General features: G+C 41.5%; 4 protein-coding genes across 7 annotated transcripts in view; 2 read left to right on the top strand and 2 right to left on the bottom strand.

Annotated features, from left to right (window-relative positions):
* Positions 1-5,779, top strand: part of LOC117569581 (calcium uniporter protein, mitochondrial) — a 54,271-nt gene extending 48,492 nt beyond the window's left edge. For all 3 annotated transcript variants that reach the window (XM_034250810.2, XM_034250806.2, XM_034250807.2), the window contains 5 exons: positions 4,027-4,258; positions 4,322-4,427; positions 4,494-4,595; positions 4,656-4,859; positions 4,921-5,779. In XM_034250810.2, coding sequence (XP_034106701.1) covers positions 4,056-4,258; positions 4,322-4,427; positions 4,494-4,595; positions 4,656-4,859; positions 4,921-5,175 — 870 coding nt within the window. In that variant the 5' untranslated portion in view covers positions 4,027-4,055 and the 3' untranslated portion in view covers positions 5,176-5,779. The remainder of the gene's footprint in view (positions 1-4,026; positions 4,259-4,321; positions 4,428-4,493; positions 4,596-4,655; positions 4,860-4,920) is intronic.
* Positions 5,780-7,934: 2,155 nt separating this feature from the next.
* Positions 7,935-17,474, bottom strand: LOC117566931 (serine protease nudel). The gene is made up of 15 exons (XM_034246553.2): positions 17,146-17,474; positions 16,552-16,689; positions 14,669-16,492; positions 13,552-14,612; positions 13,004-13,492; positions 12,611-12,944; positions 11,138-12,551; positions 10,916-11,085; positions 10,740-10,853; positions 9,908-10,679; positions 9,661-9,852; positions 9,135-9,604; positions 8,785-9,076; positions 8,621-8,728; positions 7,935-8,565 (listed from the first exon to the last, which is right to left on the bottom strand). Exons 1-15 carry the CDS (start codon positions 17,162-17,164, stop codon positions 8,016-8,018), a joined length of 7,947 nt encoding a protein of 2,648 aa, XP_034102444.1. The 5' UTR covers positions 17,165-17,474; the 3' UTR covers positions 7,935-8,015.
* Positions 17,475-17,842: 368 nt separating this feature from the next.
* LOC117566932 (uncharacterized) lies at positions 17,843-23,447 on the top strand. Of its 2 annotated transcripts, none has more exons than XM_052006159.1 (4): positions 17,843-18,043; positions 18,104-18,239; positions 20,785-21,631; positions 21,675-23,447. In XM_052006159.1, exons 2-4 carry the CDS (start codon positions 18,124-18,126, stop codon positions 23,019-23,021), a joined length of 2,310 nt encoding a protein of 769 aa, XP_051862119.1. In that variant the 5' UTR covers positions 17,843-18,043; positions 18,104-18,123; the 3' UTR covers positions 23,022-23,447. The 2 variants fall into 2 exon arrangements, with proteins under 2 accessions (XP_051862119.1, XP_034102445.1); XM_034246554.2 differs by having other exon boundaries at positions 17,844-18,043; positions 21,690-23,447.
* On the bottom strand, positions 18,562-20,269 carry LOC117566933 (innexin inx5). The gene is made up of 2 exons (XM_034246555.2): positions 19,514-20,269; positions 18,562-19,446 (listed from the first exon to the last, which is right to left on the bottom strand). Exons 1-2 carry the CDS (start codon positions 20,147-20,149, stop codon positions 18,916-18,918), a joined length of 1,167 nt encoding a protein of 388 aa, XP_034102446.1. The 5' UTR covers positions 20,150-20,269; the 3' UTR covers positions 18,562-18,915.
* Positions 23,448-24,366: the final 919 nt, after the last annotated feature.

Below are 24,366 nucleotides of genomic sequence, written 5' to 3' on the forward strand. Positions count from 1 at the left end.
ATACACACGCACATTCGTTTAACATGCAGAGTTAAAAATGAAATCTCAGCCAAATTGTGCAGCACGAGGCATTTTTAATAATGCAGCAAAGGACAATTTTCGCATGTGCGCCACAACTCAAACAACTTTTTAGGTGGGCGATGAGGAGGATAGATAAGAGAGAGAGGGGGAGCATTAGTCAGAGACACGCTCAAATACTGCTGCAGACTCGTGAAATCATGCAATACTTTTTACGGGGCGTATGCGCAATGCGATATTGAAATAAGGCAACTGCCGCAAAGTATGCTACGAAATTTTGTGCCAGCATTTTGATTGTCCGCGATAGATCTAAACGCAGACGTAGTATAACTTGAAAAGGACTTTGCCAGCCTCGCACAAAACTGTCACAACTGTGCGGATAAGCACCTGAATACGTAATAGGCAAACATTTAAATTATGTAAATTTAAGCAAATATTATGTATGTCCTTGCTATCTTGTGGGGGATGGGAGGTAAACTTTTTTGATTGAAGCCTTTTATTATCTGAATTGGAAAGTACTTTGAACATTATTTAAAGGGCGACAAGATATTAATTTTATTTTCTAGATCAAGTCCGGGGTTGTGTTGAATGTTGTGTGCTATATAAAGGATATTTTTATACTTTATTGCAGAGCCGGTACTTCAAATTAAAGAGCGCTATTGTATTCATATATGTCTAGTGAGATCTTACTTTTTTTTGTATAATAACAAAAATAAAGAGGTGTGCTTTTTGAACAACACTAAAGAATCTCTATTTTGAATAAATAAGCGACGTGTTTTGAATTAAAAGGCCACGCTACTATGACAAAAATACAGAGTTGTGTTCAATAAATCTTCAATTTGTCTATATTAATGAAGAACCCTCATCTCAAATCATGTATGAACTTTATTTCTATATGAAATCTAGAGGTTCCTACTATTTTAACTTTAAGAATCATACATGGTTATATTCTATAAATCGTAATTTTTATACTATGCTGAAGAATCTCTATTACTAATTAAAGGATTTTATAATATTAATTTTATTCGAAGAAAAAGCCTTGGAGTTCACACTTTTTTAATAATACAAGAATACAGAGTTGTGCTCAATAGATAGCATATTTTTATACTATAATGTAGAATCTCTATTTCAATTTAGTTGGCGCCGTTAAATTAATTTTATGTGAAGAATGAGTTTATGAATTGATACTTTTTTAATGTCATAAATACTGAGTTGTATTCTATAGTTTTTTTTTTACTATTCTGAAGAGCCTCTATTATTATTATTTTTATTTGCAGAACAAGTCTAGGAGTTTCTTTTCTTTTAATATGTCAAAAATACTGAGTTGTGTTCTGTAAATAGTATTTTTTTAAAACTATATTAAAGAACCTCTCTTTCATTATTATTTATTTTATTTCTAGAATAAGTTGAGGCACCTATTTTTACTTTAAATAAAATATGTTATTTATAAATAACTCAGTCTTAAACTCAAGTATTCCATTGAGTAGTTTCCATTTCAATAATGTATATCTCCATCAACTCAATTTGCTAGGCCTACGACTAATCGGTCGTAATTAAGCACTAAGTGCAAAGCAAATGAATGCCAGTTGGCAATTCAATTAACAAAGTGAATGCAGGACATTCAGAGTGCCAGCTGACCTAGCGAAATCGCATGCAAAACTTGCCGGCGGCGGCTTATTTGTCCTTGCCCTGCTCTTTGAACACGGCGTAGTAAATTTAAATAAGCGTTAATTGCAAGCACACCACCCCCCGCACATACACTCTGTCTACACACACACACACACAATCCGGCGCGGAGTCGCAGCATTTGGTTGACTGTTATAAATTTGTAGGCTGATTGCCGCTTGCATTTCCGCTTTGCTGCCACACTAACATTTGCAACACGTTGACCTCATTTTGAGGACGAGACACACACACACACACACACACCTATGCAATTTTATTTCTGTGTGTGTGTGTGTGTGTGTGTGTGTGTGTGTGACACTTGTTAACCTCAACCTCATGCTTTAGTGTGCGGAAACTGACTATTAAGTTTTGATGAGAGAGCAAAGTTGGCAGGGAATATTCAGCACAGCAGGAAAATAGAAAGAGAAAACACGAAGCGAGCGGCTGCTCGTATTCAGTAACAGGAATTTAATCAATGTTTGCACGTTTGTTGTCTGCGGTTTTACTAACTACCTATATAACATGCTATACACACATGCATACATATAGTATTATACTCCACAACTAAATCAGTGACACAGCATATGTTGTATATCCTGCCTGTGTCTCTCTTTGTGTGTGTGTGTGTGTGTGTGTGTGTGTGTCATGTATCCTGTGGTTTTTGCTTATCAACAGACGAATTGTTTTGCCTTTGGCCATCGCCCACAGTTTTGTGCAAAATGAAACTTATTTGGGTCTTTAAGAACAATCTTATCAGTCACTTGTTTGTGTATGTGTGTGTGTGTGTGTGAGTGCCACATAAAATTGTCTCAATGTGGCAAGTGGCATTTGGCATGTGGCATGCGGCGTATAAACACAGTTTGACGCGGCAAAACGCAAAAGTTCATAGAACTCTTCTTTGACCGGTTATTTTACTATCGTTTACTGAGCTTTATTTAGTTAGTTAAGTTGAGTTAAGTTAAGTCAAGTTAAGTTAAGGTTTCTTATATCACTTTATAGCATTTTCGGTTTTTATAGCTGCTTGCCACGTACAGCAAGCAGCAGGCACAAAATAACACAAACGCACGATAGCAACACACACTTTTTGGGCAGTCGAATCGAATGCAGAGGAGAAGAACCTCTGGTGGAAGAAGACCAACAAGACCGAGACACACACGTCTGCAAGCGCGAAAATCAGAAAGTTAACTGAGTAAAAATTAACACAAAAAAGTCTCAAACTATCAATAATAAAAGGAGAAGAAGCCGCAAACAGCGACGGCAACAACGAGAGCAAAGTAGAGTGGAGTAGAGTAGTAGAAGAAAAAGAAAACATAAAACATACGAGTGTACATATAAAATTGTGTTTAAAATCCCAAAAAATCAAAGTGCATGAAAATAATAATCACAACAACAGCTATAGACTTCAGTTAGCAGTTAGCCAACCAACAACAACAACAGCAACAACAACTGCAGCAACAACACGACTGGTTACCCACATTTCAGTGGCGCCGCAAAACAACAGCAACGGCTGCAACAACAGCAACAACAACAGTCATCAATAGGCAACTTGAGATGCGACTGAGACCCAGTAAATGCGATTAAGTCGAGGCAAATCTTCATTAGAAGCTGGCAAAGCTTACTTATGGGGTGGGAGAAGGGGGTGTTGTCGGGTGTTTGGTTACTTGCTTCGTTGGTCACTTGGCGTGTTGCATGTACATCGAAATGTGTGTATTGTTGTTGTGTATTTACTATATGGTGGAGTGTATGCAACTTGCGAGTGTAAGCATTGTTTTTTTCCATGCTGTGCTACTTGAGATGCCTCCCCACACATGCGACAAAGTGAAAACTTTGCAGCACGAAAAAACCAAAGAAAAGAAAAAACTGTTTTATAAATTTGTTTTTCTTTTTTATGTGTACGGTGTTTGTGCGTAAAATTCAACTTGAATTGCTGAGCTGAGCAGCAGCTAATTGAATTGTTCAGCCTGTCATTTGTGTGTCATCCGCACATTTGTTGCAAGTTCCAATCTTTGCCGCATGCACTGAACAAGCGTTAGTTAGAGCTTGAGAGAGAGGGCGTCTCAGCTGCTCTTCTCTTCTCCCCTCTCTAGTCTTGTACTGCCTTCTATCGACGCCCTGGCGTTATGGCTGAGCAAGCAATGCGAACAGCTAACTGCATTCAACAACCTTGAGTAGCTGCTACTGCTGCTGCTCTTTTGCGGGGCAATTATAAATAATAAACTCGTATTTAGTATAAAGAAATACTGCAACGCAATGTGGCACAGTTGTAAATAATCATAAAAACTGTTGGGCTAGGTTAGCGATATTTATCTCTTATAATAATTCTTCTTTCTTGCCTCCTCGCAGATGATGTTTTACTGGAGTATGTGAATGGCATGCCCCAATTGACAATTCGCCTGCCCAGTCGAAATGAGCTATGCCAGTTTGCCCTCAAGCCCATCTCCCACACCGTGGGCCATCTTTTGGCCATGCTAAGAGAGGAGGATCGCGGTATCGATCGGGCTGCCATCATCAACAAACATGGCGTGCGTATTGCCTCCTCCTGCACCATTGAGAGACTGCTGGATGATGAGTTTAGGTAAGCTAACTAAAGAACCCATCAAACAACACAGCACTCATCAATCAATTGATCAATCAACAGCATACAAATCAACAATCGGACACTTGACGTACAGCCACCGCAACGTGAGAAGATCACCATGGAGACGGTTGATAAAATGAGCGATGTGCGCAAGATCATAGGACAAGTAAGTGTGGCAATCAATTACAATCAATTGACAAATATTTGATCACTTTAAACAATCAAACAACAGCTCTACGAGGCTTTCAATGTGGGTGAATATCAGCTGGAAAAGAGCAATCAATTGGCCAAGGAACTGGAGAGTCTACGCTATGAACTAGAGCCACTTGAGGAGGTGAGTTAGCAATAAAATAAAAGACAACTCTATGCTAATGTTTCTCTTCTTATTTGATAGAAAAAAATGGAGCTTGCCAAGCGGGCTGAGCGTCGCACAAACATGATGACTTGGATGGGTCTGGGTCTGATGTCTGTCCAATTTGGCATTTTGGCGCGTCTGACTTGGTGGGAATACTCTTGGGATATTATGGAACCTGTGACCTATTTCGTCACCTATGGCACCACAATGGCCATGTATGCCTACTATTGTGTAACCAAGCGCGTGAGTAATCACCATCGAATCTTCCCTAGAATATTCACTTATATTTGTGCAACTTTTTTAGGAATACATCATGGAGAATGTGTATAATCGTGAGTACACTCTGAGCATTTATCGGAATGCCAAAAAGCAGCAGTTCGATGTGGAGAACTATAATCGTCTGAAGCGCCGAACTGCAGAATTGGAGTACAATCTGAGACGCCTCAATGATCCTATCAACATGGAACTGCCGGCCCATTTGGTGCGCACCCAATTGGACACACCACCCACCGATGAGAGCAACTCGTCGTCGGTGAAGAGCCAAGTGAAAAGTACTTAAGATCCCCTTTCTTCTAGACCGCGCGTAGCAGACAGTTATGCGACTACACGTAAAGGGTAGAACAAGAGAAATGATGTAAGCATATAGCCGCCTATTATATGGAAAATGAAACTCAAATCTACATTTAAACACTCGCGCTCTCGCTCGCCCTATCAATCAACCAATCAATCAGTCAGTCAATCAGTGAATGCAACCATTAACTTTTCGCTGAGCCTATGTTTATCGCACAAAAAAGTACAGTGATCAAAATTGTAGTCAACTTTTTCATAGTTTGTATTGATAGTCATGTCGATAAATGAATCTAAATATGTTTTGCCAATAACTGTGTGTGCGTTTACTTTATGGTACTGCAATCCTTTTTTGTTTAACCGAATGTTTAGTTATATACTATTTTATGTTTAATATGTATTCCTAATCGGCACAATCAACAATTGACGACGCACTTGGATTGCCGACACGGGTATTTGCTTAATTATTATTTTATTATTATCATTATTATTTAGTTATTTATTTAGTCAAAAATATTTGTTTGTAAAAGCTCAAAAACTCATTTTGTGTGTTACGTGCAAAGTTCTAGTGAAATATATGAATTATTTATTGATGATATTGGATGTATAATTATTTTTTTTACCTATCGCATCGATTCGGATTCATTCTAAAAATCATACTCAGTATCTTCTTTGTGTTGTAATGAAAACTCTTAAAATTTTTTGTGTACTTACCAATTTTACTTTTATTGGTTTGAAATGGGCATTCGAATTTCCGGCTTACCTCCTAAGGTAAGGCATCAAAATTCCGGTCATGTACAGCTAGATTTGTAGCATACTTTTGGGCTGAAGTTGATAACACAATTTGCCAAAAAAGTACTGCATATTTTTAGGCTGTAAGCAAATTATATATTGTTGAATAACGCTGAAAATTTTAAGAGTATTGCAAAACAAAAGCAAACAAAAATAATTAAAGTGACACTAGATTGTCATTTACTTAACCACCTCTATACTTAATTGAGACGAAACGTGAAATCATGCAGAGAAAATCTACTAACTTCCTAAGCTTTAATATACTTACTTAGCATAACATATACAAAATATATATACATATTAACTAACTAGATACAAATAACAAATTGTAAATAAAAACGCACCAACTATTCCATTAAGAATTTTAACCAACAATTAACACACACACTCATACAGTACATACAAACATACATAAATGTAGTTAGTAAAGTTTACGAAATTCCTAAACAAAAAACAAACAGCATTTAAAATGATGCCATAACATTAGTAACAGTAACTAATTTGGTAGTTGGATGTGTAAATATAATAAACTGCTGTGTTTCATGACAACGTAAAAGATATGTAAGATTACAAATTGTTTTGCAAGAAGGCAACAAGATGAAAAAGGTTTAGCTTAATTATAGTTTAGTATAAGCCAGGACACTGTTTAACTGTTTAACGCTTTGATTAAACCTTCACTGGAATTAGAATCGCAAAAAGTGGTTGTGTTTGAAAACTTTATGCCTCTATCTAACTATCTATACTGATCTATCGATCTATCTCAACTATCAACTCTATGTACGATAAAACCAAAAGCCCTAGCAACAAATCAATCACTATGATGCTTAAAAGTCGCACACACTCTAGCATAGCTTTTAAACAAATTGCACATTTTAAATACACTTATGTATGTATAACCAAAGAACAAAACAAAAACATCTAAATAACAAAACACTAAAACTAGTTCTAAGCATTTATCATACACTCTAAAAAAGAAACATTTTGAAAAAATTTGTGATTCAATTTGAAATTAAAAAGTAAACATTGTTTTTGTACGAGAAACAAGAAAACTACTCTACTTCAAAATCAACAAAACTTAACTAAATAACTTACAAAGTATTTAACTAAAGTTCCCTATAATCATTAATCATTTATGTTTATACCTACCTACCAAATTATATTAATTATACATACTTATATATACATACATACATTCGTATTTATTGTTGTAATCAACGCCAAAGACTTATAAACAAAATATTTTAGAACAACTAAATTAGCTATCATCGGTTTGCCGAAGATTCAATATGTTTGCAGAACTTTTTTTTTGTAGTCATGCTTTAGTAATTCGATAAAAGTTAACAAACAAGAAATTGTCACGTTTACATAATATTCAATGCTTTCTGCAAGCATATTCCATTTAGAAACACTTTCTACCCAGCCTTCTTTAAAAGTTTTTGGATAATTATAACCCTATGCTCGTTAAATATTTATAATTAAACCCTAAAACTATTGTTAAACTAACTTGTAATGAATGCACCGCTATACTGGACTAATCCCCATATGAAATGGTGTTTAACTGCTCTTAAGATATATATACATTCATAATTCTCAAGTACCTTTTTTTCAAAACCAACCAATCTTAAATCTTTTTAACGAATTTATACTAAAACCAAATATAACAACAAAACAAAAAACAATTATTATTAGTGCTTTAAGTATTAATTGTTTGAATTTTGACTAAAGAAAACGATTTAATAAGTAAACCGAAATGATATAACATGCGATTTTTTACATTTATAAAACAAGAAATTTGTTTATTAAACGTAAATTCCAAAAAAAAAAACCGGCTTAACAAATTAACAAAACGATTCTAAACAAAATTAACAAAAACAAAAATTACGCAACAACTAGAAACTGATAAAAAATAAATATAAATAATAAAAAATAAAAAGGTTAATATTTAATTATAAAAATGGAATCTTGTTTTTTATTTTGCTACTAAAACGTACAAAAAGAAAAAAACAACAATTAGGAAAATTAGAAAAGTTCGAATACCTTTCAGGCACAGCGAATCTCCAGCCTGAAGCAGCGACTCGAGTCCGTCGAGTTCCATCTGACCAGCTCCGCAATGGGTCGACTGGGTTTGAGGAAGAGCGTGAGTCGCTCATTAAGCTGCAGTGGCGAGAATTTGCTGACGATCTGCGCCTTCGTAGAGGCCCGATACTTGCCCACCAAGGTGTCATTGCTGAAGCTGCGTCCTCGCCTATCGGCCCACTCATAAGTATGCACAGCTTCGTTGGCAGCATCGTCTATGAGTCTATAGCTGGGCTGACGATGCGGATTGTAGCCGAGCTTTTCGCATATGCCACGCACTTCGGCGTTGCTGGGCGGCGTGCTCTTGGGGAAGCATTTGGTGTGCCAAATGCCATAGGATTGCTCAATGACCTGACCATACTGTGACACTGCCTGATTGTGTCCCGAAAAGTAATCCATTGGCTGATCCTGAAGCGGATGCTCAATGCCAAAACAATAGCGTTCATCTTCGCCATTGGGACAATCGGGTTGCTTGTCGCACACAAAATCACGCGGAATGCAATCTCCGGGAGAACTGTAAATGATACGAGTTATAGCGACGACACTGGCTATTCTTGTAGTGCACTTACGAGCTGCATGGAAAATGATCTGGGGTGCAGTCGCAGAGCGCCGAACTCTCATCGCTTTTGTCCCAGCAGTTGCGCTTGCCATCGCAAATCTTTGATGGATCCGTGGCTCTGAAAGGAACAACTTATTAGATCGGTAAGAAAATTGTATATAAATGGTAGCTCACTGTAGATAGGTAAAGCAGCTGCAAATGGTGGGCTCATCCGTCATATCCTCGCAGTCTGGCACATGGTCACAGAACTTGCTCTTTGGCACACACTTGTTACTGGAGCGGCATTTCAGTTCACCCAGACCACAGCGCTGTTTCAGCTCTCGACATTTTGACTCCTCCTCGTCACTGTTATCGTGGCAATCACTGCGCCCATCGCATAATGCAGACTGTGGTAAACAAGCACCCAGAGGACAACGATGTGTGGCACAAGGTGGTAATGACTGCACATTGCTGCAGTGCGGTTGATCTGAAAGAAATCATAACTTAGTAATTAAAAGTAATTTAAAGCACAGCAAATTGTATACCCATAATATCCTGCAGAATTTTGTACGACTGCTCAAGTGTTCTAATGCCAAAAGGTGATTTGAAGCTGTAACAATTCGTATTGTTATAGCTAAAGAGCGCTGAGGGGAACCATCCCGTGTCAGCATGACGACAGACAAGTACACCCTGATCGGTGGGTTGAATTTCAGTGTCGCTGTTATTCTTGTGGCCAAACTGCGTGCAGCTGGTGAATTTGGTAAGCGAAGGCATCTCTCTAGCAGCCACACCGCTCACAAGATCAACTTCATCTGATATGGAAGCCATATCCTCGGCGCTAAGATTAAGCAAACGCATTAAATTGCCAGATGGACGCTGTTCCTGCAGTTGATAACAAGAACTGCAGTCTGTCTCGTTGTTTGATTTGGAGATGGCCACAGTTTTAATGCGTCCTGAAAGATCGTCGTGCAGCACGCTGATGCATTCTTCGATTACATCATCCTGCTGATTTGAGCTGAATAAAGAAAATGTTTTTAGAACGCCAGTCAAAGGGAGTTTCTAGTTACTTACGTGTCTGGCAAAAAGCTGGGCAACACGTGATGCGTGAATCTAGCAGGCTGCTCTAAATGATACAGCAACACATTGGACTTGGGCACAGCCTCAAAGCAATCTACACGACGAATCTGCTCATGACTACTGCGGTGCAAAGAGCGTCGAGTCTTGCCGCCACCCAACAAGACGCTAATGTAGTGCGTGTCAAAGCTACAATCAATAAAGCATATTACAACGTACCGTATTTACCAATTCTAGTGCTTACCTAATGCCTGAGAGACAACTGTCGTGCACCAGCAGCCAGTGTTTGTCCAACAGCACGCCAAGACACCACAATTCGCCATTTGCATAGACGTCTGCTAACCAAGGCCAATGGAGCTCCTCGATAGCTTCATGCAATTGATCTTGCACTAGCAACGTCTTGTTCTTTTTGCTCTTGATCAAAATATCCAAACGATCCATGATCTCATCCTTCTTGTTGACCATCTGTGCTGGCAGTTGGGGCTTAAAGTGAACATTGGGTTTGTTGTGAGTTTCAATGGTAGGCAGCAATGCTGGCACATTTTCTGTTGGTTGTTGCTTCACCGCCTGCCCAGCACTGAATGTTTTAATGGGCTTCGTTGTATTGGAGCGAGCATTACACTCCACATAAATGCCCAGGCATTTTTCCGAGTGAATTGCATCCTTATCCTGCCTGGGCAGCACTCGCTGCAATTCTGCACTGGAAAAGTGCAAATTATCATTCAAGTGAGTGCGCAGTTCAGAGCGAAGTTGCGATTTCTTCGACAGTTCCGGCGTAATGGGGTGCATCTCCCTCTGGCTGACAAACTCCGTGCTGTTAAAGTAATGAGCGCCATGGAAACCCAAGAGAGCGCACACAGAGTCCGCTGTTTCGGCTTGATGCTGATGGAAGCCCGTCTCGTGGGCACAGACAACACGCCAGAGGCCATGCGCATTCTTTGAGAAGATGCCAACGTTGCTGAACTTGGGCTGCTGATGGGCATCGTAGTGCACGTCGTGGCCATTGGTCAAAGCAACTGCAAATCAATATGAGACATTGATTAAGAGTACAGAGTTCGGTTTGTAAGCATACGTACAGCAGTCCTTTTCATCCTCTTTGAACGTGCAGTCCACTACATTGTCACAACGCTTGGCCAGCGGCAGACAGCTCTTGGAGAGCGCACAATGGAACTCATTATCCTGACGACTGCCTGTGGTTGAATATAAGTTTAGTTGAAAAAGTGTTGCAGTGAAATTTTTGTGGTTTGCTTACCACAATTCTGCTCATCGCTTAAATCCTCACAGTCTGCTTTGCCGTCGCAGACGAGCACACTGAGGCTGCCCTTCAAATAGTCACGACAGGTGCAGTCGAGTTCATCGGTACCATCTTCACAGTCGACTTTGCGATCACAGCGATGTTGCAGATCCACAATTTGAGGCATTCTGAGAAAGATATAAAATTAATTGCTGTCAAGGGTGTCTGCTTTTAGCTTACCTTTGACAAACAAACTTATTCGGCAGGTGCGTCTTTGGAATGACTTTGTTAGGCTTTATGGTTGTCGTTGAGGTGGTAGATGAATGGATGATGGATGAAGCTGTTGTCGTTGGCGCTTTAGTTGCTGTCGTTGTAGATTGAGTAGTTAACTGTGTCGTAGTTAACTCTTTCGTTGCCTGTGTGGTAGTCAACTCCTTTGTCGTAGTGAACTCTTTGATTGTTGTCTTAGATTGCGTCGTAGTGGAATCTTCAGTTATGTCTTCAGTTGTTGCCTCTGTTTCAACTGGCGTTGTATCTCCGTCAGTAGAACTGACACTTGCAATAGATCTCGTCTCCAACTCCGTGCTTGCTGTTGCTAAATCTGTTGTGGCCTCTTTTGCAGTTGTTGTGGACAAATTAGGCGCATCAGTTGTGACGACAGGCAGCGATGGGGTTGTCACATCCTCGGCAATGGCTGCCGTTGTCGTAGACTCCTCCAGAAATTGAGTAATTAAGTCGGTGAGTCTCATGAAATCCTCTGTTGAAGTTGGCCAAGTTGTTGACCTAGTTGGTGCCAGAGTTGATACAGTTGCTGCTGCTTCTGTTGTTGTCGGAGTTGTTGCTGAGTTCGATGTTGTTGTGGTTGCTGTTGATGTGCTTGTTAATGTGATTGCCTCGTCGGACGGCGGCGTTGTATGCAAAGTTGTCGTTGTTGTCATCTTAAATTGCGTACTTGTCTCCTCTTCACTTAATATTGGATTTTGCTCCGTAATTGTTGTGGTAATGACACTTTCAGGTGGCGTTGCTGTCGCTGTTGTTTCATTCTGTGGCGAATTTTCAATCTCTGCCATTAAATCCTGAGCTTCAATAGACACATCCTGTCGCTGTTTATTCAGCGGCTGTTGTGATTGCATGTCAGTCGCTTGCTGCTTTGCCAACGGATAATAATCACTCTCCGTGGTGGCACTAATATTCTGCTTGCTACTGCCCACCATGTCGGGAATAAAGTTATAGGCACAACCGACCTCATCCTCGCCACCCAAACAATCCACTCGACGGTCGCAACGTTGTCTCTGGGGTATGCAACGCTTGCCGCCCCAAACACACGTGAATCCTGGACACAGTTGCACTGGTTGTTTAGCAGGCAGCAGTCGCGGTGTCACCGCCAACTCCAGCCAATCCAAATAGAGCGCAACACGCGTATAGACGCCAAACTCCTTGGGTCGTGCACAGCCATTGCCATGACTAACAACACCAGCCAAATACCATTCATCTGTATTGTTGACGCTGCGGCAGAAAAGCGGGCCACCTGAATCGCCTTGACAGGCATCGCGACCACCATCTGGATCACCGGCACAAACATCCTCCGAGGCCTGATCCTCTGGATCCGGACAGCGTTTGCGTATGGGCAAAATCACTTGACGCAGGGGATCACCTAAAGGAAAGAAATGGAGTTAAAAAGAGTATTGAAAATGGGTAGATGATAATACTCACTGCTTGGTCCCTTTTCGCGTATGGCGCCCCAACCCACAGTTGTGCAGAGTGTGTGTTCCTCGGGTCCCCAAATCCAGTCATCGCCAAATGTGGTGCGTCCCACATCCGGCAGACAAATGGGCTTGACCCAGCGATTGAACTGCAGTGGAGTTGCAACTCGTAACAGCGAGAGATCGTTGCGCATGCTTCTGCGCTCGTAGAGCTGATGCACTACCACATGGGAGACGGGTTGGATTTGTGTAGCCGGCGAGTAGCTTGTACGCCGCAAGAGACCAGCGCGCACCTCATAATGATACTTCACAAAGTTGATAACGCAATGCGCAGCGCTGATGATCTGCAAGAAAGTTGATATTATTAAATAAATTCAGTTAATTCAAAGATCTGTTAGTTTACCCAACGCTCCGTGTAGATGGTTCCGCCGCAATGGAACTTGCCATCGCGATAAATGGCCACGACGAAGGGCCACTGCATTGGACTTGCATAGCTTCCACCCACAATGCGACCTTTATCTGTGTCAGTGTCTGCTTCATCGTCATCTTCAAAGACTGTTCTTCTCGAGCGTTTGATCGGCTTCGCTGGCTGTTTGCTGGGCAGTCCACACTGCGGTGGCGGACACTTGACATAGGCCACATGATCCACCAGCGTATCGTGATCGTTGCGTCCATGGCAGCCCTGTGACAGATGCATGCCAGAATGCAACGAAGGCTCAATGAATGGACCTGGCAACGTTAGCTGTCTGAAACTAAGATCGACAGCTGATTGCATGTGTTTCTCCTGCTCGCAGGCCGCTGTTGCCCACTTGTCGCCATTGTTGCACACTGGATACCAATCACCGCGATAATTGCGATACAGATAACCCTCCGAAGCGGATGCAGCATGAGACTAACAGCAGGAAGATAAAATGTTAGTAGGGAAGTAGAGCTAACAAAAGCGCTGCTCACCATGTGATGGGTGACATCGGTGACCAGCATATTGCAATGCAGCTCATCGCGCCCATTGAAACAGTTCTGAAAGCCATCACAGCGCTCCAGACGACTGTAGCACATCGAAAGCGTCGAGCGATTGTGTCGCGCATAATCCTCCGCGTTCTCATAACACGAATGCGCCAGGGCTTCGCAGCCAAAGCAGCCCAGTTCATCCTCGCCCATGGGACAATCCTCGTAGCCATCACAGAGTCGATCCTCATCCAAACGATCAGCACAAGTGCACGCAGACTCATCACTGCCATCCGAGCAGTCCACAACATTGTTGCACCAATTCGTGGCAGCAATACATTCCTTATTCGCATAGCAGGCAACCTGATCTGCCTCCGGGCAACTGCGCAACTCCTGTGATTGCTGCGGCACGCCCACATAAGAGGCGTAGACAATCTGACTCTGATGTGGGCCAGCTCCAGTTTGATTAGCATGACGCATCTTGAAGTTGGCATTGGAGAAGCCCGACTGGCTGCTGGGTGAGAGATTGCTTTGAATGGGCGTGCTCTGCGCTTGGCTCTGTTGAGCCTGTTGATTCTGCATGTAGGTGCAGTAGACCTGCTGCTGTCCATTCCCCTGCTTTTGGGGCGAGGCATTCTTCGAGAAGATGTTGGGCAACTGATTCTGTGCTCCGCCCGCTGTGCCAGCGCTACCGCCAAAGAAGTTGCCAGTTGGTCCGAATTGCTGCTGGGGCACAAAGAAGATGCCGCCGGCGGCATTCGAGGAGCCACCAAAGTGTCCTCCCTGCATGCCCATAAACGAGGGCGTTGGCGACCACATGGGCATGCGGAAATTGGCGGGCGTCATGTAGAAACAAACTGGTATGCTGGGCATGCCAAAGTTGGGATTGAACATGAACTGTGCCGAGGCTTTCATCGTCTCACCCGACACAGGAAATCCACCTGGACCGCGACTGGTAAACTGCACGCTAGGCGAGGCTGTGAAAGTCTCTGTTTCGCCAAGCGCCGCCTTCTGTCGCATCCTGCGCGCCATGTGCGCACACATTGTAATGAGCTGTGCATCGCCAGCTGGAAGGGAATAAACATTAATAATATTGATTGAGGTAAGTTTGACAATGACTTACCACTCGTTGCCTTCCCGTTAATGGGATTCAACTTGGGGCCCAGTTGCTCCAGACTCTTGGCATCCAGTTCGCTGCCAAAGGTGTCAATCAGCTCGTCCTCTGCGGCGGCTGCCTGCTCCTTAAACTGCTGCAGCCAGTGAGAGCGGTCGTAGACGTTCGTCGAGTTACTGGTTTCATTGAGATGCAGCACGTTGATTGGCTGCTCATCATCGTCGTTTGGTGTCGTACTCTTGGGTGCTGCAGTTGAAGTCTCGTTGATCACTTTGATCAGCGGCTTTTCTGCCTCATGACGCTCAAAACTGTCGAGCATGTTCTCAATGCTGCTGGGATTATCCAGCGGATGCGACTCAGCACGAGCAGTCTCCGTTGTAGTTTCAGCGTGTGGCAATTGAGTTGTTGTTTGTGGTGGTGTTGTGCTGGTTTCGTTGAGTTCGCTGCTATCGTCGGCGCCATCAATAATCCAGCTATATTTCAGTGGTTTTTGCTTGATGGGATGAAGAGTATGATTGGCTGCTTCAATAGCAATGGTCGTTGTGGCCACATCGAGTGAAGAGGCAGTTGAAGTTGAGGTAATCAGCGGAGTTGTTGTTGTAGCAAGTGTGGTAGAGGCAGTCAACGTAGAACTGAGCGTAGTTGCTTGCTCTGCTTGCTGTGCAGCTGTTGTACTTGTCACCGCTTCCACCGCAGCTGTTGTCAACATTGTGGGCTTCGTCGTGGGCAGCAACTCGATCTCAATTGCCACAGCAGCTGGACTGCTGGCAGCTTGTTGCTCATCTTCATAAAAAGTCGAAATATCAGCAGCTTCTGTTGTAGCATCTTGGTGTTTCGCACTCTCCGTGGTTAGCACAATCTCTTTGGGCTTATCAAAGTGATCCAAAATCCAGGTAACGTTATCAAAAAAGTGATCCTGATCGGGTTGTTCGGTGGTCTGGCCAATGCTGCTCACAGTGGACACAGTAGAGTGGATGTTGTCACTGCTCGTTGAGCTGGTCTCTCCCAAAATGCTGATGGTTGACTTGTTGCTGTCGTCGCTCGAGGTGGTGCTCTGCTCTACAGTTGTGCTCGCCACAGTTGTGAGCTCCAGAGTTGTGAGATTAATGTGCTCAGTGGTGGCCAAGACTCGTGGGGTATTCTCCGCATATGCATCTTGTTCATCGTGCCCGTGTCCGTCGATAATCCAACTGATTTGGGCTGGTTTTATCTTCACACGCAACGGTTTTAATGTGGTTTCTACAGTAGTAATGCCACTCGTTGTGCTGTCATTGGCAATTGGAGTTGTTGCCTCGGGAATTAGAGCGTCTGTGGTGCGTGTTTTCTTTGCCGGCACAAAAGGCTCAAACTCTTGCTGTTCGTCGCTGCCCGAATCAATGTGTCCTTTGATCATTTCTCGCATCTTCCCAAGCTTCTCGTTGATCTCGTTGGCCATTTGATACATGCGCATAAAGGCGCTCATGCAATCCTCTTGCGTCTGTTTCTTGCAGCGCATATAATCTTTCTCCAACTGACTCAATGCAGCCTTGGCACGCTTATTCCGTAACCTTGTGTAAATGTGCTGCATGTTGGCCTCCAGCTGGAGCGGATCAATCATGTCCAAGGAACGGAGACTGCGACGTGGTCGCAGCTTATGCTTTAGTCGAAACTTGAAACGCAGATGCTTGAGGCGCAGCGATTGCTCCTCGCTCTTGGTTGCACCAGCGAGATCGGCTTTCTTTAGCGGAATGTGAAAGGGTTGCGATTGTGGACGTATTATGAAGGCTTCTTCCTCGATGGGTTGCAGTTTCTCAGCGTGTTTTTCATTCAGCATCGTTATTTGACGCAGGCGATCTAGAAAATACGGAAAGAAACTATAGTAAGGAATGTGAAGATATCTAAGACGAACTCACCCATTCTCTCCACCACTATTCCATGGTAGATCAATGAGATGAAGAGCGCCACCAGCACCAGCGTGGAGATGATCAGGATGCGGGCGCAGGGCAGACGACAGCGGCGAGGATGACGCAGCAGACGCGTTGCCTCCAACTCTGGGGAATGTCAAGGTCAAGGATCAATGCGTTAATCAAGTGGAGAAAGAAGAGTATTCAAGCTTCGACTTGTTACTTGCTTAAACTTTACTTCTTGTAGGAGGTTCAAAGCTGTTTTCTGCTTGGCTCTGCATTATTTTATGTTTACAAGTTTTTAACTTAACATAGTTAAACAGTTTTTTTTTTATAAAAAAAATAACTTGATTTCATTTTTTTCGCTTATTTTTTTTTTTGCCAGTTCTTTCGCAATTTATTGAATTGCTGATGCCATTAAAATTGCCAAGTTGAGCAAAAAAAAAACTGAAGCCAAATTCAAGTCGATTATGTGGCACATGAAATTGTTCACATTTTCACATTTTCTTTAATTTAATCTCACAAGTCTTTTTAGTTAATATTCAAATATGTTCTAACATTTAAGTAACTAATAAATTCTTACTGACTGATAACTTAACCCACCATCTATGTTTAGCTTCATGTTGTATTTAATTTCCGTTTTGTTTCATCACTTTACACGGTTAATAAACGAGATTTTTGCACTTTCACTTGTTTAATTAATTATACAATTTTTATAAAGTCCAAAAAGGAGCATCAGATTACAATAGAACCGAATCAACTGCACATTAACAAGCACTCAAAAAAAAAATAAAAAATACACAAAATAAAAAGAATCAGCATTAACTGCTGCTTGGTAATCCAATATTATCCAATTCAAAACACAACACAACGAATATCACGACGATTACGATTCCACGAGACCACGAGAATATCTTCGGCGCGTTCCACCGGCAACTGAATTGTTGATCGGCACTGGACGCGCTTTTAAAGCTTTCGGAAAGTGGATCACACCCGATGACGACCCAGTTCCGTGGTGCATTTTGTGCTGTGCTTTGTACTTAACAATTTTTTGGTTAATGAAAATTCGTGCAGGAAATTGCGAGCACAGCAGAAATCGACAAGCAAAATCGAAGAACACAAAGAGTGCAAGTTGAAGGGAATTGCAAGCAAGAGCAACGAACCAACCACCCACCAACCAGCAACCAGCAACCGTTAAACTTTATGGTTCGAGGTGATAAAATGACCAACTCATCAATTGGATTGCCAAGCAAGCCTTGACTTGTGTCACAAATTCGTTTTTCAATCGTCATTTTACAAATTCCGTACACTAAAAGCGTACAACAAAAAATATTTTTCTTTTTTATTTAGTTAAAGACCTACAAAAAACAGATACGCGTATAAATATACCCTTTCATAGAAAAAATAAAAACAAAAAAATAAAAAAAACTAAAAAAACATCCATGCAAACTTCAGTGGAAACAGTTCGAACTTTTATCAAAATTTTATTATCAGATCTAATGTAAGTAACAAAATCAGCGAATCGATCAGATCAACCACTAAATGGAGATGCATTCTGCAGAAATCTTCCACAAAAAATTGATGCAAAATTCAGTAAAGTGTCTGCTTTATCAACTACAGCGACTAGTTCACCTCACACAACGGGTGAGCAAAATGTGCGGAACAATTCTATATCCCCAGCAGAGTCAGAACGAATGGTGAGTAACACTTCCCCTAAAGATCATACCAATTTTAGACAGTATAAAGACATAACTTGCAATCTGGGTTTCATTTTATATTATATTTAGTTAAAATATAAATAATAATAGTTGGTATCATTTTACAAATATATGGAAAATGATTTCTTTCCTTTGTAGGTTTTAGTTTTATATTCAATTTTAAGCAGAAATTTGATATTGACGACATTTTGCAAGGATATGATAAATTAAAGACATTAACTTTATGTTGATTGAAACGAAAATTATGTAATTCCTTAGTCTTCGGTATGCGTTGCGTTTTTAATTTCAAGAAAAGTTAAGGCAAAAATTGGTGATAATAGTTTTGAAAAATAATGTATGTTTTTTCAATTTAATTTAAAGTTAGGGAATTGATATCTTCATATATGTAAATTATATTACTATCGAAACAAACGATAGCCTAGATTAAATTTCAAGTGTTCATTGAAAAGAAAAGTAATTTATTCCTTGTTGACTTCGTTCTGTTTTCAATTTCAAGTAAAGTTAAGAGTGGAATTCGATAATAATGTCATATCGAAAGACTTACAAAACAAAAAATACGGGAGTTCAGTACCTTAAGTAAATAGTAATAAAGAAGGTTTACCTTCTATAAGGACAGCTTGTGATTACGTCTAGAGTTGAGAGTCCAATAACTAATTCAAGAGGTGTCAATGTTATGCGAGCCAGACTTTTCAATGCCAGAACGCTTGCCGCACACCATGCGCATCAACTGACCGAAATGCTCTGGACTGATATTACTGCTCACGCGCATCAGGAAGAACCAATCGCCGCAGCTAAAGCCGCTCACAGCATGCCAAATAGTGGCCTTCGACATGAAACGAGTTTGGGCGCGCAGCACTTGGAGACGTAGACCACGATTGCAGATGTAGACGGAGCGATAGATGAGCTTGAGAGCAGCCAGAAAAGCCATCAAAATGAACCAAAACCACAAGAAGACAAATATCTTCTCGTTCAATGTGTTTAGCGGCAACAGACAGAGATTATCATGGTACTCTAAGCTTCCGCTGCCGCCAAACTTCAGGATCTGACACTTGGCAATCTTGGGAAAGATGCGTGTGGTGATGCGATTCCATTCATCCCAGTTGTAGGCGGGCACAGCAGCCACGGCCTTGATGTAATGTGACCAGAAGTCGACCAGAAACACATTCAGCAGCTTTATGTTGCAAATCTAAAGAGGGAGAGATATTATTAAGTTTAGATTAAAAATCGTAATCTTAAATAGAAATTCATCTTACGCTAATGATGAAATTCAGAACTTCACAGAAGGTGTAGCAGACAAAGTAGTGCAAGTGGGATTCCTTGTGATCCTGAGAGAAGTAAAAAGCCAAGCGGCTTAGATGCTTGTTTGTTTTCTCCGTCAGAGTCAGTGTATCCTCGAGATTGGCACAGAGATTCTTGAGTCGTCCGCCCTCCCATTTCTTCCAGAGAAATGCCGGTAGGTAGAAAATGAACGACTGCAGCAGCAATACGGGCACAACCCACTGATAGTAGCGTAGAAAGATGCGTTCACGTCCGTTTTCATTCTTCAATCCCAGCACATTGTTTAGCAAATTTTTCTCCAGTGACTGATTGTAATACTGCCTGCTGTAGCCATATTGGATTTCTTTGGTCAGATTTGCTACGGATGGACCGTCGTCGTAGTCCATGATATACATGCCCATGGTCCAGCAATGCGATACAACGAAGTCTTTTTGTGGTATGCCAGATATGCAGACCACAGGATCACCAAAGTATTGCTTCGATGAGAGCAGAAAAGTGAAAGCCAACAAAATGGCACAAGTGCATTTGGCGTGCAGTGTGAAAATGCCGTCGTAAATGCGCACCGACTTCAGTTGCAAGTACTTCGACAACGGCTTGACAGCTGTATACATTTTTTATTAGGAAATATTCACTACACTTTTCGCAAAAATTAATTTTTCTTTTGCGGCTGCTGCGCAAAACTTGCAAATTTCTTGAAACACGCGGAATTCTAACGGTTAAAGCCAGCGTGACCGCTACTTGCATTTTACATATACTAGAAAAGGGATGTTGCTGGTCACACCGTTAGTATTAACATATTTCGTTTCTGTTAGCGTGAGACAACTGTTAATGTCCAACATAAAAATGTTAATTTCGGTGAAATAGCATTCAGCTTTAAAAGAAACGAAGTAGTGTTGGAAAACGTTACAACTAACGGAACTAGCTCATAAAGATAAACTTTACCTTAATGAACATTTTAGTATTTAAATTGTATTAAATTAGGAAGCATTATTTATTATGTACTTCAATTTTTTTATTAAAAGTTTTTTGTATATCAGTCAGTCTATGACAGCGTTGATGTCAGCTGTTGCTTGCAATCAGCTGTTCAATTTTATATCAGACAGTTTGCCAGAGCGTAGTCACACAAGTGTTAGTGCGACTACACGTGCGTGTGCACAAACACATACATACACAACAAGCCATCGACGGTTCCACAAAACTCACGTGTATTTATATTTTTCTTTTCGATTTGCATTTAATTGCAAAGTTTAAACAGCAAGCGAATGAAGATGAAAGAGCAGCTATCATCGAAGCAGCAAGAGCGCACTGAGAAGAAAAAGAAAAAACTTGCCGCCTTGGCGAATTTAATACAGATGAACGACAGAGAACGCATACAAGAAGCAGTTGACGAAGTGCAGCAAAAACGGCGCGAAATCGACAACGACGACGACGATAACAACAAAGACAATGGCAAGCGGGACCAGCCGGAGGATGATGACGGTTTTATCACAGTGTGCAGCAAGCGAAAACCGCGAAATCGTTTAACCATCATGGCAGACAGCAGCAGTGAGACAACAGAAGCCGCGGCTGCTGCTGCTGCTGCTGCAGATGCTGGTGAGGCACGCTTCTCCGATGAGCCAGAATTGAAACGCAGTCGCAACTCAGCTGGCGGTGACGGTAACAACACGACGCTGGACACTGTCGATGCCACCCTCATCACCCAGGAGCAGTACAAATCCCTGTCCACAGAGCTGCGACGACGCAAACGTGAGCTGGAAAGTGTGCCCGCCCTCACTTTACGAGACACAGGCAGACGGGCACACCTGGAGATACCGCAGGACGAGCGCACACCCATCTTTCTGGCCGACATACAGCATCTGCTGATGACGGCGCTCACTGGCAAGAAGAGTCCCTGTGCTCCAGATCGTTGGTGCAGTGCAGATAAGTTCAACAGTTTGTCGCACAGTGTGGTATTGATACTGGAGGGTTTGTCGCTCTTCCACTATCTCTCCAACGAGAGTTTGTTTGCGGCAACGAATCGCATATTTGAAACAAAGCTGGAGATGGTGATGCCACCGCAGGAAGAAGGTCCCATTATCGACACAATTGCTCAGGTGAGTCGAATGATGAAGTACTTCACTTTATACGCTTATACAGCTTGCTCTCTTGCAGATTCCTCTGACCACTGTGCAGGCCCAGAAGCTCATCAACGAACATGGTTCGCTAGAGACAGCCGTGGAGCTGAACAAAGATCCCACGCTGTTTGTCAAGGCTATTTTTCCCATGGAGAAGACACCGCCCAGTCCCGAGAAACCCACAGACGCACCACAACTACATCCAGATGACAAGTTTCCGCGCACCAAGTTGCTGCTGTCCGCCCTGCAAATGGTCGACGAAGGTTATCCAATACCGCTGCAAGGCGAACTGCAAGCCCGCTTCAAGTCTTATGTGTTTACCAAGAAATCGTATGCTCCAGTGACGGATCGTAGTCCCATGTTTGGTGTGGATTGTGAGATGTGTCGCACTGTGACCGGAGCGAATGAATTGACGCGAATTTCCATTGTGGACGAGAAATACGAGACAGTCTACGAGACGCTGGTGCGACCCGTGAATCGCATCACCGACTATCTCACCCAATACTCGGGCATAACGGCCGAGATTATGCAATCGGTGACGAAGAAGCTTACGGAAGTGCAGCGTGAAGTGTCAGCGCTGTTGCCACCGGATGCCATCTTGGTGGGACAATCGCTGAACTCCGATTTGAATGCGATGCGCATGATGCATCCGTATGTGATCGACACGAGTGTGTGCTTCAACATTTCGGGTGTGCGCAAACGCAAGAGCAAGCTGAAGCATTTGGCCAAGACGTTTCTGCACGAGAGCATTCAGGAGAACGAGGATGGTCACGATTCCATTGAGGATTCGCGTGCCACGCTCAAGCTGGTCAAAATGAAGCTCGCCAACAGCATCGAGTTCGGCGACGAAATTCTCATCCAGCGCAAACGCATCACAGACATTCTGCGAGCCACCTGTGGCGATGGGTTAAACAACAATCTGTATGCACACGCCGCGAAGCGGGACAAACGCACGGCAATCGTGACCGTTGGAGATCTTCAGCCGCGTCTCAAGCAGGTGATACAATTGGCCGAGGAGGCGGTGCCCAAGGATGCGAACAATGCAGTGCATGTGCATGAGGTATCGAGTCCCAAGGAAGCGGTGCGTAAAGTCAACGAAATTGCGCTGGAGAATGCGCTGACAATTGCCAATTTGTTGGTGCCCGAGAAGGATTTTATGCTGGAGAGCGCAGAGCGCACAGCAGCCAAGCTGGATGGATTCATTGAACGCGTCTGGAATACCGTAGCCCACAATGGACTGTTCATGGTGCTCATGGGTGGCTCGGCGGAGTGCCAGAAGGGTGTTGCCAAGATTGCCATCAAGCGATTGGGCAAAGGCAACGTGCCACCGTCTGCACTTCTCTCTGCTGTCAAGTCAACACACACATAACCACACACACAGTCTCAAAAAATGATGTACAGGAGACGTATGTAGGATTAAGAAAGTCACGTATAATCAAATAGTCCAGGCCACGAAATAATCATGTTAAATTCGCGTTCAGTTTTCGGTATTGTTCGCTGCACGTTTCCAGAGTCAGCGACAAATGCAGAGCAAACTTTGCTATGAATATAACGCATTCGATTCATCGTCAAATACCCTTCATCTATACCCATCCATACACACTGCTGTCTGCTATAATCCTTTTAAGTAAACCCCATTGTACCACATCAACCTAAATGCTAGAAAAGAGAAAAAAATTGTAAAAAATCACAACAAAAAAAAAAACAAAATCAAAAAAAAGAAAAAATACTACTGACATAAGATATTTCGAAATCAATAAATAAAATCATGTTGTTTGTAATTCAAATCAAACAAGTTTTTCAATTGACTTGAATCAAAGATTATACAATAATCTGTTTATTCTCTGCTTCAATTCAAAAATATATATTCCAGCTCTTTATTAAGATAAAATATAACATATGAAATGCAAATTAAAACATTCTATAGAGAAATTTAGGTATACTAAATTTGAGTAATAAATTAATGCTCTAAATAATAAAAGAGACATGGAAAATATTTTTTGTAAGCACTTAGTTTTTCTAGAATTATTTTTTTATAACTAGACATCAGTCCGTATAACTGCATTATTTCTTTGTATAGTAGTAAAATATATTAAAAATATATTTAGACATTTCAGAAAGGATTCAAAATAGTTTGAGAGAGATTTCGTTATAAATTTTAATTATTATTCGGAATAACCGTATAATTATATTAAAATATAAACTTTGAGAAAAGTATGCATTTGTTAGTTTAAAAAAAAAGAATAGTTAAAAGAAAATAGTCGCAAGAAGCGAGATGAATTTTATTAGTTCATTAACCGTAGACAGGTTGAGATCAAGTGAATTTATATTATTTCTATTTAATGTAGCTAAAACTTAAACAGTGATTGCTGAATTTTCATTACTTCTCAAATTTAAATTATCTATAATTTATCGTTCTGAAAAAAACTCATTCAGTGCAATTTTATTGCTATAGTGAAACATATTGAAAGTAAAATATATAGTATATTTGGCAGCAAATTCTGTACAATTTTATTATATTATATTTACAACATATTTTAAATAAACCATATTTTTAGCAACAATATTTACGATTGTATTTACAACATATTTAAAATAAAGTATATTTGACATCCAAACTTATCTAAGTCAAATAAAGTTGAACTTGATGAAATTTGAATTAAAAATTATAATTTATAACATGTTATCTATCACTATCACTATCTGTCATTAGA

Source organism: Drosophila albomicans, chromosome 3, assembly GCF_009650485.2.
Source record: "Drosophila albomicans strain 15112-1751.03 chromosome 3, ASM965048v2, whole genome shotgun sequence".
In the NCBI taxonomy this organism is placed as follows: Eukaryota; Metazoa; Arthropoda; class Insecta; order Diptera; family Drosophilidae; genus Drosophila; species Drosophila albomicans.